Source organism: Pempheris klunzingeri, chromosome 15 (genome assembly GCF_042242105.1).
Source record: "Pempheris klunzingeri isolate RE-2024b chromosome 15, fPemKlu1.hap1, whole genome shotgun sequence".
Taxonomy (NCBI): Eukaryota; Metazoa; Chordata; class Actinopteri; order Acropomatiformes; family Pempheridae; genus Pempheris; species Pempheris klunzingeri.
In genome coordinates, this window is record NC_092026.1 from 16,059,161 (window position 1) to 16,079,137 (window position 19,977).

At 43.4% G+C, this 19,977-nt stretch overlaps 1 protein-coding gene across 1 annotated transcript in view; it reads left to right on the forward strand.

Annotated features, from left to right (window-relative positions):
• The first annotated feature begins 12,833 nt into the window (after nt 1-12,833).
• The window catches only part of slc6a9 (solute carrier family 6 member 9), a 51,501-nt gene continuing 44,357 nt past the window's right edge, over nt 12,834-19,977 (forward strand). The window contains exon 1 of the mRNA XM_070844540.1: nt 12,834-12,904. Coding sequence (XP_070700641.1) covers nt 12,875-12,904 — 30 coding nt within the window. The 5' untranslated portion in view covers nt 12,834-12,874. The remainder of the gene's footprint in view (nt 12,905-19,977) is intronic.

The following is a 19,977-nucleotide window of genomic DNA, read 5'->3' on the forward strand; positions in this document are numbered from 1 at the left end:
CTGGGCCTATTAAACCCAAACCATGACACCAGCTACCAAAGTCCAGACATTCTTCCCAAACCTATAAACAAGGTTCCCATGTTTTCACACATGATTCAGGTTTGTGTAACTGTTTCTGAAAAAACTCTAGACACAAATCCCTTCATGTGTCTCTGTCTGCACCATGTGCACATTCAGAAAGCACTGGCATTCAATATCAGGAACTCAAGTCATCACAAGTGGAGCCCAATTAACACACTTGGAAACAAAAGATCCTAAAAATGCCAAAGTTACAAGACAATGAAGAGGATGAGGAATGAGAACAATGTTGAAGACAATGACAAGTAATCTCAGATTAAATCTGTGCCACACATGGCTCATCATGTGCTCATGGGAGAGTACTGGAGTAAAGGAGTACTGGAGTACTGGAGTAAAAGAGTACCGCAGTACTAGAGTACTAGAGTACTGGAGTATTGGAGCAGTGTAGTACTGGAGCACTGGACTACTGGAGTACTAGAGTATTGGAGCACTAGAGTACTGGAACACTGGAGCACAGGACTGTTGGAGTATTGGAGAATTGGAGCACAGGACTATTGGAGTACTGGAGTGCTGAAGTACTGGAGTACTGGTCCACATGCTTCCGCATATCACAGTACAGTACAGTTATGTGTTCCAGTAAGTGCAGTACACAATCTTTCATTCTAGTACAGTAGGACTGTATCGATGCCACAGTCTTGTTTCCACTCTCCAAATGAAAATGGAAAAGTTCGACCACCAGACTGTGGGCTACTTCTTTATATTTATGCACTGAGTAAGGACTGTATTTGTAGTAAATGTGTGTTTTGGGGCTTCTGTAGAGAATGTTTGAACTGGCTAACCAACATGAGTACATCTTCACTGACTAACCTGTTGGAAATAAAGCTTTTAGAAACTGGGTATTTTACTGTCCATGGATCGATCCTTACATGTTGTCAGTGTGATAACAATAAGAAAATAAAAACAAGAGGAATTTTATCTATATAGCACCTTTCAAAACACAGTTACAACGTGTTTTACAGTAAAAACGAACTAATTAAAAGCATAAAACCATGAAATACACAGATTGTTAAAATCCAAATGGCGTAAAAGGTCAAAGTCAAAAGAATTAAACACAGAGGAGGGATTAAAACAAATAAAATCAAATAAAAAGCAAGCGGCTCAGGTTTAAAAAATGTGAGAGGGTATGTTGTTAGTCAGTGCTGGGATTTTACAAAGTTGAATGAATCCCTCCAGTGTGAAACAAACAGTCATGTAGTCCATGTTTTTGACAGCTTTGGCAGTTTGAACTGGACCCAGACGCTGGGTGTTTGTACCGTTAGGTGTGAGATTTTAAATTTGAGTGTGAAGATTTGAGAAGAATGGTGAGTTGTCTCAGGAGTTGTGTCTGAGGCAATTGAGAAGAAAACGTATAACTCATGCCCACGTTTTTTGGTGTGTTTGATCATTTGTTCACACAACTTTTCATGCACCGTGCGCTCTTGCAAACGCTTACCTCTCTGCCACCTGCTCTGTTTCTGATATTCAATTACACAACACCCATCTTCCCTGTTTCCCTGTTCTCTAGGTTGACAGAAAATAGAAATGGCTCCATCCAAGTGGCACGCTGTTGATAACTGATGATGATACATGTATATATGATACATACATGTATAGATGATGTACATAAGAGATTAAGATACATGCTGTGTGTTCACAAATGCCTAACATCTGATTATGCCTTTATTCTGCTAGAGGTTAATGGGACAATATTAGGAGTATTCAGAGTAATACATTGCAGTGAAAAATAAATCCTGCTGCTTCCTCGGAACAAAATGTGTTTCAAGCTACAATTATTAGATTGCTTATACTGATGTGTAGATGTGTAAGCAGCATTTTACAGCTGTAGTTAACCGAGAAGCTACTTTCAACTACTTCATGCACGTTTTGGCTGTTTAGGTGGTGCTTCCCGACCTCCAGCCTCTAAAGATGAATCTGATCACACAGCCACTGTGTTTAGGAGAAATATGACTATGATCTAATGATACAATGGCTGTGGTTTGTAGCACTGTTAAATAAGCTGCTGGTGACACTAGCCTGTCCATAAATGTGAAGCATTATAGTCTGTGCCACATTTTTGACCACCACCCCAAGTCCTCACCTCCCTCCTCTCACCACAGCCTCTGACCACCACCGCGCCAGCATGCGTGCCTCCCCCTTCCTCCTCCTCTTCCTCCACCACCACCACCTCCTCCTCCTCCAGGTCTCCCATCAGCCCTACAACCTGATCGGTCCAGAAACAAGGTAAAGCCTGCATCTGCATGCCAAAAGACCAAAAAAAAAAAAAAAAACCCCACATAGTGCCATCATCCATGCCTCGGCTGCATCTGTCATCCGTCACACATCCTCTCTATTGTGTTACATGTGGACGCCCCGAAGCCTCTCCATCCATCCCCGGTGAAACCACCGTAGCCAAGGCTACCACACCTGTCTGGAGCGTCGCATTGACTCATTACCTCCGCCTTCAGACAATTGATTTTCGCGTTATCATTAAAGCGCACTGCGCAGCCTATCGGACGCGATCGCAGCTGGCGGTGCACAAACTGCCTGCAAACACGCACCACAAAGCCCAAAGCTCAGGGGTGTGAGAGGGGTCGGTGCGGCACGTTCTCACAACAGAAACATGAGCAACACATGCCTCGTTCCTTCACTGAGGTGAGCGGCCACAAAGAGAAGGAGATAGTTGGCAGCACCGCACTGCCGATGCTTAATGTAATACCTGTGTGGCTCAGCACTTCCTTGTATTTTAAACAGGAAAACGCGCCAGTGCTCAGGATTGCTATTTAATTGCTTTCACATGTAATGAGTAAGTGAGCACAGTGTTGGAGCCGGCAGGGCGCAGACAGTACCCCCCCCCTTACCCCTCCAGCACCCAGCACCCAGGCTGTGAGCTGTGAGGACGCACAGACAGGGAGCCTCACATGTTGCTGACCCCCCCTGCCTTAAGTAGGAGTTGAGAAAGGAGGGGCTGAGGGAGGAGTTGTTGGCCCGGCTGTGACCGAGGAGGACACCAAGGTGATGCAACTTCCAATAAGGCAGTATTGGCGGAAAGAATGTGTGCAGCGGTCACAGGGCAGCAGAGGAGCGCTCACCTGCACGGTAAGATGTTCTGCTTCCTCTCTGAGGCTTCACTGGGTTCTCATTAAGGAGCAACTTCTCTGTTTCATGCCGAGGCTGAGGCTGGGACAGAGGTGTGTGTGTGTGTGTGTGTGTAGGGGTGATCAGCTCTTGGCCCTGACGCAGGTGGGCAGGTGATCCTCACCGGGATGCTGGATGTGTGATAAAGCTCTTATTTAAGGCCAGCAGGGAGAAACACGTGGCACCGGTTGTGGCCTCCTCCCCCCCTCCACCCCCCTTGTTGTGGCTCCACTGAGGGAGGGAAGAGGTGGGAGGGGAGGCGGGGTGAGGGGCATTTCGGGGTTGAACTAGTCTGCAGAGAGTAGTTGACTTTCATGGGTGAGGTATGTCAGTAACTAGTAGTTTGTTAATACACAGTTGACCAGAAACCCTCTTCTGTAGAAGACTGAACAGATGCTGTGTGGAGTTGCTGTGTAGTGTGGCCCACCATTACACATGCTGATATTATGGGATATGTTATCATTCTAGTAATAATTCTAATGATATTATAGCCAGATACTGGACTTTGTACAGTTATTATTCCAATAGAAACACATGAAAGTGTAAAAACATGTAACAAGGAGACATGAATCGAGATGAATTTTTTTTGCTCTTGATACTGATTCTAGTTGATGATCATTCTATATGATTGGTAGTGACGGCAGTTTGTGGTCCTTATATCTCCTCATGTTGCTAATGCTTATATTACCCAGTTATATTACTTACCCTGTTTTATTAGTATGTATTTTCAATCTAATTAAGTTCGTGCAGCGCACCTCACAAGCACCTCAGCTACGAATATGTGCAGGTATTCTCAGTGTTACATTCTTGTCAAATGAATATATTTGAGTTTTGAGACTGTGTATGTGTATTTGACAGGTATTTCCACTATTTACTGTGTTTCTATTAACCAAACAATTAATCAAGAAAATAATCGTCAGACTAATTGATGATGAAAGCAGCAGTAGTCCTCTGAGTTCTATGTGTTCTGTGCTTTATTCCTGTAACATAACCGAATTGGCAGCTGGACTGAATAGTATAAGTAGGGTAAGTCAACATAAGTTGTGCATGCATGAATTGCAGTAACTCCAGCCCCCAACACACGCACACACACACCGCCCCCCTCCCACCATATCCTTATCCACACACAGGAGCGCCTTTTTCCCCTCATTCTGACCTCAGAGAGTCCCTGTTTGCTTTCCTTATGTGGTGCTCTGTAGGCAAGACACAGTTTTTTTTTCTCGAAAAGGACAGGGACCCCCATGGCCTAAAAACAGAAGCTTAGTCTTCTAATGTGTGTCTCAGCGGCACAGAAACAGAGAGGTGTCATTTGAAAGACATTACACGCCATGAGATGTCCATGAGAATGTTGTGTAATATCAGCCTCTCTGTTGCACCATCGTCAGACAAATGTAATTTCCTCAATGACAAATCAAGATTTCTGAGGTCGGCCTGCCAGATCACAGCATTTAACATTTTTATAATGATCAAGTCACCAAATGTAGCCCAGATTCCTCTTTGCCCCCAGGTAGACGAGGCACGAACAGCTGAACTGAATGCTTTAACAAAGCAAATTGTAAATGACAAGAGACTGCTGATTGCCAGATTTGATCACGAACGTGTCACATATTAAAATACTAATAATTAATAATAATAGTTCGTCCTCACGTTGCTGTCACACAGCTCAGATCACCAGTAGAAGTTTGGAGGTTAGGTTCAGATCCGTCACCAGTTCTCCTCACTGCACTTCCAGAGTCGAGGTCAGCTACAGCAGCTACTCACAGGTGAAGAAACTCAGCCGTGGTGGAAAAGAATTCACAGTGAGATGGCTGTGGGAAAAAAAGTCTGTTTTAATGTGTTTTTTAAAAAGCATTTGAACATTGGCTGAAATTAATTCTTATTAGAATGAACCTTTAGCATTGATGAAGTGGTAAAATGCCGCGTGACCAGAGCAAAAGAGGAGAACATGAAGGTGAGGGCAGATGCAAAAAGGACGTGGTAGAAGTGATGATGAAAGCATATCTGCAGTACAACAACACCACCAAGCCAGCTGTATCGTCAGAGAGATCTCTGGACTTTATAGAGAGCTGGTTTGATTACACCTACGAAGTGTAACAAAGTGATGGTGCTGCTACGTCAGGCCTGAAAACTGATGGAACTTCACTGTAGAAGAGAGGAGGAGACATGCAGCGACCACTAGGGGGCCCCACAGCATAGTTAGGTTCAGCTGTTTGGTATTTGTTCAGGAGTGCAGCGGCTCAGCATCAACATCTCTTTCTGGTGACTTTTCTACACCTGATTGTACAAATACAATTTATTATTGTAGTAAATATGTAGACTAAAAGAAAACAATAAGTGCTTTCTCTCTCTCTCTCTCTCTCTCTCTATATATATATATATATATATATATATATATATTTAAGTAATCAAGAATCAGATTTCCATTAAATTTTGTTTGGATTTGTGTATTCTGTGAGACGTGCATGCGTCAGATCAGCAGCAGACTACTGACTACAACCTGCCCTCTGACCTTTTTCACAGAGAACATTTAGTCAATTCACAGTGAACATTTAGTCAATTCACAGTATGAAAAGCACAGGTGTTAATAATTGTTACGACCGGCTCTGAGCCGCAACACACGGAGCAACACAAGACAAAAGTATATCATTTATTTAGCCAAACGAACACAACCAACATGCTGGGATCTGAACCAGGTGCCAGGGAGCTGAGAGAGAGAGTGTGTGGGGGAAGAACTGCTTATATGGACTTGCCCACATCTCCATACAGGTGTCGTCATCAATTAGTCATCAGCTGCACCTTGAACACAGAACACAGAGTGAAAGACACACGTGCAAAACAGAATAGAAAAATAAAAGAATGATTATTTATTGATTAAAGCAGTGCTTTTTCCTGTTATGCCAAGTCAAAATGATAGCTGTGAAAAAGGCTTGTAAAAATGCTGTGTTTGTATTGTCAACAAACAGACACAGAGAGCAAGACTTCAAGCTTTAACTTAAGAATTTAAAGGAAACTTACCTACACACTTACATGGTTTTCTCAGTGTCCTGCCCAGCATTGCCAGAAGTATGATAATTATCATTAGCCCTCGTACAATATATGATCAGTAATGCCAAAACAACTCAACTCAACAACTCAGCAAACCACACTTTTGTTGTATAATATTTTGGCCTCTTTATTTCCATGTAGACCATTTATTCATGTTCATCTCTTTAATGCCGCAATCCTCAAACAGCTGACATGTGATCATAGAGACACAAAACAGTTTTATTCTGGCTATAATTATTTTAGCTTGTGTACTTTCATTTTGTATACGACACTTTTGTGATTCAAGTTAAAAAGAGACATCACCTGCTCTTGGCAGTATATTTGAGCCGCCGTATTCATATGTAAAGCTTAGACACACAATGATATGTTCTCTTGTACTTGGCAGGCCACTGCGATCTGCTGCTGGCTTCATGAAAATAGAGCTCTCACACACACAGAGCCACAACTAACCTCCTATGGACCAGTGGAGTTAAGGAGATAAAAACGACGCTCTGCAGAGAGAGCACTGATTCTGAGGACAGGCAGGAAGGACACCTACAGTATCTGAAACACGCGGCAGGCATTAGTGCAAGTGATGTTGAATAAAGCACCACAGATTAAAAGGTAATCAGCCCTTTTCCCACACACATGGAGCTCAGTCAGTTTAGCCTGGCTAAGCTAGCCTGTCTCTGCCCAAAGTTTAAAAGTATTGACGAGTTCCTCTGAATATTAAACTCCTCTTACATTTGTAGACTGGTTCTTAGTCATAATGAACATCCAGCATTCGATTTGTGTGTTTCACCATCTAGCAGCGCCGCCATTACTGCGGTGACAGCAGCATGGGTGGATGGATTGACAGCGTAAGGAAGTGGCCCCCAGTTCCTGATGAAGGGACTGGGCAGGCAGCATACGGCGGCTTTATGAGACCTTTTTCTGCTGTTGTTTCTGGAAATGATGCCGATGAGGGCGTTGAGACTGAAGCTAAACAAAACTAGAACAATGAGCTGAAAGATGCTTAAATGCTCCGTAAAACTGAGGGGAAGAGCAGAGTCTGGTGGAATTCACTGCGGACTGGTCACGACAGACGACTCCCGTTACATCACACATAGATATTTGACTCATTGTTCATACAAAAATATTGGTTAGTGCAGTTTTAAAGAAACTCCATAACGTGGCATCACTTATCTCTGTCTTTTGGAGGACTGACAGGAGCAAAAGAGTTGTGAGTGCTTTGGCATGATTAAGGTTAGAGTCAAATTACTTTGTAACTGAATTTATTAGCACTAGGTTAGGCACTCATGACCAGCTCCTGACCCCAGGCACAGCACACTAACCCATATGAAGCTCTCAAGAGGTTTTGCAACAACAGACACTAGCTCACTGATGGCCTCTGCAACAAACCCCAAACACTAACCTGAGCATTACGATCAGACAAGAGGAAGAAAAGTGAGAAGGCTGTTTACTCGTCAGACTCTCAGTGAATTGATCATCTTCATTGGAGTGATGTTTAATTATTCCCATAATAAGTTCTCCGTTGTTAGCCCAGATACAGCAATAGTACAAAGGGTGATGGGTATTTGTTGCGCAGTGATTGTGTGTTTGATTTGTCTGAGGGGTGGTTACTGGGCCAAGGTCTCCATTACATAAAAACACAAGAGAGGTCGACCCCTGCTTGTGTGCGTGTTTGTGCTGTAGCAGCGTCTATTCGTTGATTATCATCAGCGTATGCTTTTGAGGAGCGCCTTGGTAGCCGAGCGGTTACAGCGCTGCTCTGCGTTCATTATCGTTGCACTGTTTAGCGCAGTGGTTTTAACTCTAGCAGGGGATTGGAAAGGGTGCACAAGACATGATAGATTTACGGCTATAGATTGTGTATTTTTGCAGCACTCTCCTCCCTTTCCAACTCATCAGCCACAGCAGTCAATACCATTTGAATGCCACTATTAAAACGCACACATTAAAATTCCATATCCTCTCATTCCCAATTCCATTGCCTTATTGTAAGAATTCTTATTTTTTCAGCAGTCCAAAGTGATGCACAGTTTTCTGGCTCTGTTTACTGGGTGCTGAACAAAGGCCTAAGCATAGTTAGTGCTGCTTAAGTGCCGTCACAATTTCATATTCAGTCACATTTACCTTTTTGTGCTCAGCGTAAGACAGAGGCTGTCTATCATGACAAAACAGAGCTTGCAGAGTCCCAATCATACAGCTGCATATTGACATTATTGATAATAGGCACAGCTGCTTTGCAAACCCAACAATATGATGCATTTTACAAGGGCTAGCAATAACAGATGCTATTTCGTCTTGAAGTCACTGTGTTGAACGCCGTGTCGGACAGCAAGCCGAGGGACCCCGTGCTGCTGCGAGCTGGATGGAGACAGCTTGTGTAATTGTGTGAGTGCAGAAAGCCGGTGTTTTGCATCTGTAATTTAGATAAAGGAAAGTAATTAATGAGTCTTTGCTCATGTTCATTTTGTGCTTCAGAGATGGTTTAGCAAAATGAAGAAAAAAGAGCTAAATGAATTATCTTTCGGCTACGTGCCTCGTGACTTTCAGTTCTTTGACTCAAAAGGTCATCCTGTCACCAACAAAATGGGCCCCTAACAAAGAAATACGCATGGCGATTAATGTGTAACTATGTGGCATCCTCCCGTTTCTCTTTACCAGCGGCTGTGTAATATTTCCGTGGTTCTAATAATCATGATAATCATGATCAGGAGGATGACTTTAAAATGAGTCGTTCAATCATTTGAGCCTTTGTTACGAGGTTTACTTCATGTAGTTTTTTTTTTTTAGCTTGTGAAAGAAAGTACGTGAAAATAACCTTGAGCTGGGGGGCTTAGTGACTTTTGAACCCTTCACAATTAGTCACTAGTGCCTTCACCTCTGTATTAGTCATCTGCCATTGAACTCATTTAACCTCAGAGACATGCAAAGCTAAGGAAAGCAAGACAAGGTGAGGAGGGAACGTAGATCAGAAGTATTGGTACCTTTCCCAAATGGCCACGCTGGCGGGACAAGTGGGGACAGTGCACATTTTTTAGACAGAACACATTCAAGGTGTTGCACGTGGTTGTTTACATGACAAGTGACAGGAATAGTTATGTAAAGAATGCACAAAGGGAGATCCAGAGAGAGGTTCAAACCCACGTTCCTCTTTCATGGTGGACTGACTGACCAACTGCCACAGTCACCCCTGGAGTCATTTTCATCATCCACCGCCATGAAACCATTTATTTATTCATTCAGTTACTTATGTTTTCATTGATAAAGAAACATGTCCTCAGTCCTCAGAGTTTCTTAATTGCCTTCATTATAATCTTCTCACATGTGATTCTAAAAAAAAAAAAAAAAAAAAACTTAATTACAATTGAAAAGCAGCCTCATAAAAATCTAATTAAACTGTAGATGAGGTGATCTGTTTCCTGAGATGCAGTCTCAGCCTTTTGGCATATTGTCAAAAGAGAAAAAGAATATCGCCTGAGTTTTGCCCACAGCTATGCAGAGACTTACATATCCACCATGAGGAGTTGGTGTTGGTTTGGTACATCTCTTCCCACCCTGTGCACCACGTGTGGCTCAGGAGAAGAACTGGAAGCTCTACGTAAATGAGATAGGACAAGGCTGGACTACCAAGTGGGCAAAGTGGCCAGAAGAGCATTATCATTGTCAAAATGGAGTTTGAAGAGCTTCGTTATTTCAGATTTCTGTTTATATGTTGCACTCTTCTACTCCAGTACTGTGTGTAATCAACCACACAGTCTTGGGTCAGGGTGTAAAAACTGCACAGAGTGTGAGGAATAGGGGCTCAATAGGGGCAGAGTAGCTTATTTTTTACCCCAGGACTCTGTAACAGTTACTCTGGCCATCAGCAGCCCAAGACAAGGTGTTGGAATTTTGTTAAAAATGAAGGCTTTGTGGGTGCAGTCTATTCTTAACCCACTTCCTGTCATCCTCGGCTGATCGGTGCAGGGTCAGGACAGGTGTGTGCGTCCCGTCTGCAGTCTCGCTCTGCGTTGAGAAGGAATGCCTTCACAAGTGCGGCACCATTACAGATGCCTGAATCATCCCCCGACCAAAAAGCCTGTTGCCAAGCTGCTTCACCTCTCGCGCCCTCCTGCGCTCGCTGTGTCAGCGCTGTCTCTCTTTTTGCAATTTAAAGCCAATTTAAAATGATCTACAACTGATAAAACAAGCATGCTGTCACATTTAAGAAACTGTAACCAGAGACACTTCTCATTTATGTCATCTCATCATTAATTGGACCTTTATGTCAATGTCAAAAATGTACCATGAGACTTCAATCTGTGCTTGGTAGTGAATTGCTTAGCCCTGCGAACACCCCTCCTTGGACCTAACAGGCATACCTGGTTTCGCCAGAGAGTTCTGGTGAACGTCTGATTCATCTCTGAGGCCTTTAGTGTAAACCAGCACAATCAATGCAATAAAGTAGTGACCTTATTTTTGTTGTAATGGAATCTTGGTTCATGATACATGAATAAATAAAAGTTCCATTCAGTTCTACAAAGACAATAGTGACGCTACTTGCAATTCTACCTGTTCTTAGTGATGTTATGGTCATTATACGAGACAGAATGACAAATGTCAGTGTCCGGGTTGATCCTGAGTAAACTGCATGAGGTGTTTCGGCTGTTTTGGTGCACTTTGGATGTGAGATGAAGTGTTGTGCTAGCGCTGCAGGTCAGCAAGCAGAACTGTGTGAAGAGTTTTGAAAACGTCAACCCTTAGAGAGAAATGAGTTAGCAATTGTAAAGAGTGTAAACTCTCACTGCCACTCCTCCTGGGATGGCCCAATAGGCTTGGCTCAACTCTGGCTTTGTTTACATACATTAGTGGAATCAACCAGTGGGATGGAGCCAGAGCACTGTGACTTGACCAGAGACCTCAGGCTTCTCACCAGCTAGTTTCTCACTGCTGAGCCGCTTCCCTTTTCTCATGTTGGTGTTTCCCTTTATTTTCTGTTTCTTCAGACATCAGAACGCCGATGGTAAGGTTCAGTTTCTAACCTAGTTTTGGTTCTTGTCATCTTTTCATCAGTGTGCAGCGTGCTGTGGATGATGGATGTCCCAGGGCATTTTTGAGTCCCTGTGGGCTCTTGAGCATGCGAGAGGCCGAGTGTGTGCATGTGTGTGTCGGTATGTTTGTAACACTAAATGGGAGCTATATTTGGCCACTTTTTCTCCCCTTTCGTCGGGATGCTTTTAGTACACTGTCACCACAGTGGGTTTCTATTCACTGCGTCAGTGAGAGTCAGATGAAGAGTTACAGTATTTGACTCACACTCCACATGACAGCTGCCAGGATTTACTGCTAAATGATCCGATGGAAACTGTTGTGATGTGAGCTAATTGCTGAGGTGTATCTGCAACAGAGACGTTATGTAAGAAAGTTTTGACTCAACCTGAAGAAATGTATTGATTAATCAGTAAGTAGATCAGAAAATTATTTTGATAATTCTATAGTCTAGTATAATAGTATAATAGTCTTTTCAAGCAAAAACATCAAACATTCTTTGGTTCCAGTTTCTCCAGTGCTGCTTGTCTCTGTTGTAAATCACTAGAAATTGAATATCTTTGGGCTGAGAGTTGGTTGAACAAAACGAGCTTTGCATTAAAGATGTCACCTTGGGCTAAGGGAAATTGCGACAGGCATTGTTTTTTTTTTATTTTTTTACAATTGATTCATTTCCACAGATTAATCAGTAATGACAATAATCATTACTTAAAGCCCCAGTTTACAATCCAGAGGATAATTACAATATTATTACAGTATTCAAATTCATCACAGGTGCAATTTTTACTTTGACGACGCGAAAAAATTTTGAAAACGAAAATTTGAAGTGAGCATTTCAGACTTCAGATCCACGTCGTTGCCCAACCAGAAGTATTTTCTGCCACTTTCTTCTAAATCCCGGCTGTTGAGTATTCCTGCCCAGTTTGGCTTTCATACAGCAGTAGTCAGTAGGCAGTCTAAACGTTCCCCTAACAGTTAATCTCTTTACACAATAGGGCACTTTGTTATGGCAGCTGCTTTCCTGCAAAATGCAAATCTGTTACTACATGTTTTCTAAATTCTCTGCATCTTTTCTAACAGATTCCTCAGAAGGTTTATTTCCACCTCTTAGTTTACGGAACTCTGTGTGTTCAATAAACTTTTTTTTCCTAACATTATTTTTTTTACCTTTAAGCAGGTCATGTGCAAAGACTGAGGAATTGTTTTGAATGTGGCCAAGAGGACAAGTAACTAAAAAGTGTCGCCTTGCCCCCCTCCACCCCCGCTCTGCTCCCCTCCCCTCCCCTCCCCTCCCCTCCCCACTCCTCTCCTTCCTCCACCCCTCTCTGCCTGTCACATGTTCTTTTCACAGCATAGAAAAGTTTCTGGATTAGGGCAGAATTAACACAAAGCAGCGACGCCACTCCAGCTATACTCTTAAACAACACAGAAGAGGCACGAGGGGGACCGGGACACTCGAGCGAACGCCACCTCAGAAAACTTCAAACTCTGATAGCGAGAGGCAGACGAGTCCATCCCAGAGAGAGAGAGAGAGACAGAGAGAGAGAGAGAGAGCGAGGCAGCAGAGGCAGAGAGACGGCAGCAGAGAGGCAGGGGATCTTTGGCGACAAGGTCCTGAAGGATGGAAGAGAAGCAGTTTGCTGGGATCCTGGTAAGTTTGACTTTTGTTCAGTAAACACACACCCGCACGCACGCACTCACGCACAGATGCACACCTTTATAAACAGTAACACGGAGACACTCAGAGATGCCGTCCATGTAGGCAGATACATCCCAGAGTTCACCGGTGGGATGCAGCTGCTGGACCACCAGTTGAGTCACTCTCTGCCTCCCCTTCTCCTCTGTTATTGTCTTGTTTTCTACATTTCCCCCCCCTTTTTTTTTTTTTCTTTTCAGACACATTCAAAAGTGAGTGTTTGCATTGTCTTCTTATCGAGTTTTTTAAACCATCCTCCTAATCTAGAAGCACTGTCTGATTCTCTATCTCATCTTTTATCTGGCCTAGCTCGGCCAAAATCACCAAGCATTTGTTTATCTTTGACACAACAAAGAAACTAGTTTGTGCCGACTTATAAGCCTGCAGTCTCCTTCTGACCAACCATGGTGTTGCAGGCAGAGCTGTCCTCACCTGCTGTTCACCGCGGCGCTGATAAGCACACATCGTCCACCAAGCGCTGTCCCAAAAACGTGTCATAGAAACTTCTTTCTCATCTCTCTGCGTTGCTTTCACAGCAGATCTGATCTTTGCATCTTCGCCGAACAATAAACATGTTCTCAGTGTTCTTTGGCTGCTGATAAGCGGCCAAGAGGTAAATGTGTCAGTGTCGGGCCTCTGCTGTTGGTGAAGCTTTAAATAAAGGTTTGCCGTCATTGGCAGTCAGGTCACTTCTCTCTCTCTCTCTCTCTCCCTCTCTCTCTCTCCCTTCAGTCCAAGTTCTTCAGTCCGCCTTGAGACGGCGATTAAACAAACTCAGAGCTCCAACTCTCTTCTGACATTCTCGTTCATTTGAAGCCTCGCTCTCCTCCCCGATGATATTTCTTTTCTCTCTCTCTCTGCCGTGTCCTTTTGAGACGCAGATCCACGTGAAAATCCGTAAGCACTGTCTGAACTTAAGAGAGAGAGAGAGCGATGGGGAGGGGGGGGGGGTGGCGTTATCAGTCTCACCCGCTCTCGCTCTCTCTCTGCATTTGAAGGTGGTCGGAGGATGGAGATTTGATTCTTGTTCTCAGAACTTCTTGTCTGTGGGGTTGTCTTGCGTTTTCAGCTCAGTGACAGATTGCCAATCAACCTTTCGCATTTGTCTGACACTATTGTAGAGTTGCAAAAGAAGTTAGTGAGCTAACACATTGATATGTATGGCATTCATATGTAATTAAATGAGAGTTGCGAGGAGAATTTGAATTGTGTCCCAAAACTTTTTTTTGTGTGGATATGTGCCTGTATAAGTATGGTATAGAGGAGGAAACTGAATTAACTTGTGGCAGTGTGTCATCTGTTGAGAACGCCACTTCTCCTCACGGCCCCTGTGTATTGACAATCAATGAGTGACGACTGCATCTACTAAAGAAAAGCTGTTACTGTGTGATTTCATGAGGACTTTTGCACCTGACAGCACCTCCTCGGACTCGAGGTCTACATTTTGCGGGGAAAAAAAGTGCAGTTTATCATTCGATCTAACTAAAATAAAAGCTTCAGGGATTTTAGTAAAGATCAGTTCTCTGGTTAAACGTTGAGAATGTGCCATCGGTCAAGTTTTTAAAGTGGATGTCACGGATTTAAATAATGGAAAGCTGCATAAAGAAGGCGTACTGCATTATCTTGTCACACTGGGCCTTTGGCACAAGACAACAGTTTGTCTGTTTCATTCATTTGAGATGCTAATAACCATGTATCAGTCCCACTTTCTTGGCCAGAGCCGCTGCCTATCGCTAATATAAATGAGTGCTTATTTAATTTGGCTGAAGGCATCACAGCAGTAGGTGAAGACTTTGTTTGTTCTTGTAATCAGAAACTTTGTTTGCAGGCCAAAGCGTATTGACTCGTTTTTTTTTTTTACAGTAAACTTGCTTGATTTGGCAGGGAATACACAATAAAATTAAAACGGCACACAGAGGTTTGTGGTTTTGCCACATTTAGCTATTTAGAAATATATATTGAATGATTATTAACTTTAAATTAGGCTCCGACTGTGCCTGCAAAATAATTTGGGCATTAGGAGCCCATATTTTGAGTTCAGATCGTCCATTTTAGCCTCTGGAACATTCCAGTCACTCATTTTCCTTAAAAAAGTAGGGCAAAGGTCAGCATGTAACAGATACGCATGTCTTATCTATGAAGGTAAACATGGCACAGAGCTGTGGGTAAGATTGTACACCAACTCCAGCAGTGACGGCAGACAACTGCTCACGCGCACTTACACGCAGCTCGCCTCTCGTGATTGGTCCTTTCTCATTGCTGGGACCATTGTCTTCAGCGGCGGTAGACAGTGATGTCAGCCGTAGCTCAGAGAAATCAACAAGGAATGAAAGAAAGTGTGTGTGTGTGTGTGTGTGTGTGTGCGGATAGAATCTTGCTCTCCCATCACCAACTGACACTTCAATTTCCCCCCTCTGCTTGAGCTCTTTTCTGTCTTCCTTCACATCCACCTTTTCACATTCATAACAGGAGCTGATGAAGCCATTAAGAGATTTTATCCCTGTGTCATTTCATGTTTGATCCACTCATCTTTATCTCCTATTGGACACAGAAAATGTTCAATTCCTGATGTGCTTTTCTAAACAAAGTCCCTGCCTTTTCCTAACAGTCTGGTTAAATGTATTTATGCCGTCCCAGATGGTTGGTGGATGGACCCTTCACCGTAAATCTCGTGACACACAAGGCGCTCGCTTCCTGCTACCGCTTGGCTCGGGTGGTAGCCTTCTGCCGGGTCTCTTTCTGTCCAATCTTAATTCACCCGCTCCTTCACAGCGTTCAAAGGGAGCCCCCACTCCTCAATCTTCCTGTGCTGTCTTTGACTGCCCTGGAAGCCACCACTTCCACTGAACTGACGAGCAGATGGTGCCCTGGCACTAGGTTTTACTGGACGGATAGCTGTCTCTTTGTTTTTACTCCCTTGTTGCTTTTTTTTTTACTTGTCTTTAAAACGTCTGCTGTTTGGGTGTATGCACAGGGATGTGGGAGGAGGAGGAGGAGGAGGAGGAGATTGGACTGAGGTTTTTCTTATTTGTCTACTATTCACATGTCTAGCTGTGCAGACCACTGCTGCCCCTCCATCACCATCAACGCCAAATGGAGGACAAGGTCACCTCATTGTGGCCTCTGATCTAAGTTCAACATTGGCAAGCCGTTTAATGTTAGCCAGTTTCTTTTAATCCACAGTTTGTGAGACTTTTGGAGCGTGGGGATGGTAATGAGGTATTCTAATTGGACTGATATTTTTAACATTCCCATGTGTGACTTTTTGACACTGTGTGACAGGATGCGTTACACACCTATATATATTCTCAGACTGTTTGTTGCACGGCATTCTTGACGTGAAATTTTCACAGTTTCTCAAATTATCTCATCCTCATCTGCTTTTCATTTGCGGTTGTTATCAAATACTGGTGCGATTCATTCATGTCCGTTTTTTGAGTAAATTAACCAAAATATAATATAAATAAAAAGCACAAAACTATCAATGTCTTTTGGCCTAATATTGAATATCTATACCAAATCTACTACTTGGTTATTTATTATGTATCTAACACAATGAGATAACAGTTGTAGCTACTTAAACTGACGTAGCTTATTTTTCACAAGCTCCTTCATACAAATATTGGAGCTGCAGCGTTTTATTTTAAGCGATGAAAGTGACAGTAAGCGCTGGCTACAAATGAGAAGCTTCTGCCTAAATGTTTTGTACACTGATCTTAGCTAATGAGAAAAGTCAAGGAATAATAATAATGCTGTGTTCGGCTTTGACAGAGATGAGGATGGCGCTGGACTAGTTCTACCAAACAGAGGAAGTAGCTTGACAGGCCCTCTGATTAAGAAGAATCTTCAGCGCTCATTGATGAAGCTGGATGAGCTCATTGTTTCAATTACTTCATTACAGATAGCTCTAGTAGCACGTGAACAGCACTGCCCACCTCTTACTAGTTGTGTCATCACCTCATGTGTGGTGTGCAGCCACCTCTTATGGTCCAAACACATCCAGGCACACATAGGAGGATGGTCGGTCTATCTGTAGACATTCCAGTCAAGTCTGACATTTGCTGCTGCTGCTGCACCTTTTTGCTCCGACTACCCAAAACCATTATCCCAAATAGTGCGCTCAGCAAGGTGTCTTCCTTGGATGCATTCATGATGGTGCTGAATGAGCAGTGTTGGAACATATTGCTGGCCTGAGATGATAAGTGGCTTGCTTTTCTGAAGCTTTGACTGAGTAAGATGTCATCCTGCCGGCTGCTAATGAGCGCTGTTAATGAGTACAGAGGATTGTTTGTGGGAAAGTCTGCTTGCAATTGTGCCATCCGACACAACTGCCATCATCTGATGAATGAGCAAAACGGTTAACAACTTGAGATAGGTGCTAATGCTCAAAGTGCTTTGAGATAGGTAGACTCTCAGTAGCTTGAGTAGCGAGGACTCCATATCTGACTCAGGCTGATGAGATGAGGGATGAGGCTTCATCCTATTGGACTGCTGTCTCAGGTGCACGCAGGAAGGCTGGTCCTGATAACCAGGTAGTATGACCACTCCTTTAATGGCTACTGGAGTGAGGAACCCTGTAGGGTCAAATATGCTATTGACAGAACACCTCTGCGAGTGAAAAGCTTTTGAAGTCCTTTCCTTGACTCTTGCAGCCTTCCTCAGACTGCTGGGGATGGGCTTTTTCCAAAAACATGGACTCTCATGCGATAGTCAACAATTCGTCATTATCATGGTACCACAGAAATCACAAGAGCTTTCTGTAGTCCTCCTGTACCAGAACACAGTTGAACATTTCCTATATGTCAGCCATGATGGCCACTCAAGTCCAGGAAGTTTCCTTTTCTGTCCGCTCCTCACTGATCTGTCCAGTGGAAGGTGTGAGATGGTTGTCTTTGTCCATTCAACAGAAGAATGTCCTCCACAGACTGTCATTCGTGTTATGTGAGACTGGCTTGTTTTCCTGTCTGCAGAGTCCACGATGTGGCCATGAGCTCTTCCTGCCAGCACATGTTGTCAGGGTGTAGGGAGCTGCAGGCTCCTGGATGTTGAACATGTCAAGGAATTCTTAAATACATGTTACAGCAATTGTCTAAAATAGCAAACATATCTGGGATTCGTGTTTGAGAACAGCAGGATAGATATTTATGAGGCATATTTTTGGCAGGATTTACGTCTGAAATCCCCACCACATGTCTTGCCCATTAGGGTCGGATGCTTATTTTGCTTATTGATTCACCTGTCAGTTGTTTTTTCAATTTGCTTGGTGTATGAAATGTACATAAATAGTGAGAAATGATGATCCAGAAAAGCAGCTTATGCAGTCGCTGCAAAAAAACAGAAAAGCGTTAGAAATGACTTGAATGATTAAACGAGAGAAATCATTTTTCTCTCAGTTGACTAATCAATTCATAGTTTCAATGCATCTCGAAGATCTGATTGTTAATACCCAACCCTCATTTGAAAAAATAGTTGCATCTCTACAGACACAACTACAGAAACATTATAACACAGGACAAAAGATGTCTCATATGTGCAGATTGTAATTATTCGTAACGATGTAATCAAGGTGCAACAAAAACACACTTTATTAGGCAGGAATGTGGTTTTGTGGGCTGTGATTACCCCACAGTTCTGTGTACTCCCTGAGTGGGGAGCCTTTGTGTGTTTGTATGTGTGTGGGTGGATATGAGAGAGAATGAGTGTGTCACTCAGTGTGTGTGTGTGTGCGTGTGTGTGCATGTGTGTGTGTGTGTGTGCGTGCACACCATTTCCCAGGGGTTGTGTAGCTAATGTGTGCTGTAGGCTGTGAAGTGGAAACTAAATGGAAAGAAATAGTGGAACCCACAGCCACAACCTCCCCGAGGTCATGACACACACCCACACACACACACACGCTTAGAACCATAACTGAAACACTTATACATTATGGTCCAAGTAACATTACTTACCAATTCCACTTAAGCACATAAACGTATTTTAGATGTCGGCACAAGTCCTCAGATACATTAACGCACACTATGCATTCACACACACTCTGCTGCAAACGCACAATAGACACAATCTGTTTGAATGAAGTATTCCTCTGACCTTTGTAGCATTTTATTCGAATTACAATGTCATACATATGCAGTCTGGTTAGTACCTCGAGGCTGTGACTTTTGATCCGAAGCTGTGACACAAACTGTGCAGCCCAAACTGTCGCCCAGTGGCCAATTGTGGACTCGGGATGTGTTGAGCCTTTGTTTAAAAAGTTCATTTCCCCTGGTATCTTGGTTTGCTTGTAGTCATGGTCTGTGCACAAGTCTGTGAATGTTGCCAAATATTTTTCATCGCTTATGCCGTCTGGAGCTGCGTATTGTCACAAAGTATTAGCCATGTGCTCCACATAACCAGAGAACACGTATTACAGGTGAAACTACACAGTCTCTCTCTCTCTCTCTCTCTCTCTCTCTCTCTGTCCTTATGTAAGAAACATATTGAGTTGCCAGTCAGCCAGTTTAGTTAACAGCAGTGCTCAGCAACCGTGTTGACTGCCTCTGGGGCGAGGGGCCAACAAACAGATGTGAACCGAGAGAGAGAGAGAGAGCAAAAGGGCTGCGAGGGCAGGTGGGGAAGAAGAGTCAGACATGATTTCTCTTTCTGATTTCACCCCCCCGACTGACCGGCTGAATGAGAAGAAGAAAAAAAAAGAAATTACAAGCTGCCGTACGGGGCACAGGCAGCCCCCAACGTCAGCTTAACGGCAGCCACTGTGGCGAACGTACAATTGAGGGACAAGGGCCACAAATGCCAAACACGTCCACTGCTGGGCACTCTTTAAAAGGTAACCCACCACCAACCAACCCCCCATGTACGCTCACACACGCACACACATACACGGCAAAGACAAAAAAAAGGACTCCATTGTGTTTCGGACCTTTAGATTTCATTTGGAAAAACCACTCAGGCTGAAAATTTCGTTTTTCTGATTTTCTTCCTCTCCCCTTCTTTTTCTGGTTTAATGGGTCTCTCTCCCTCCAACTCCACAA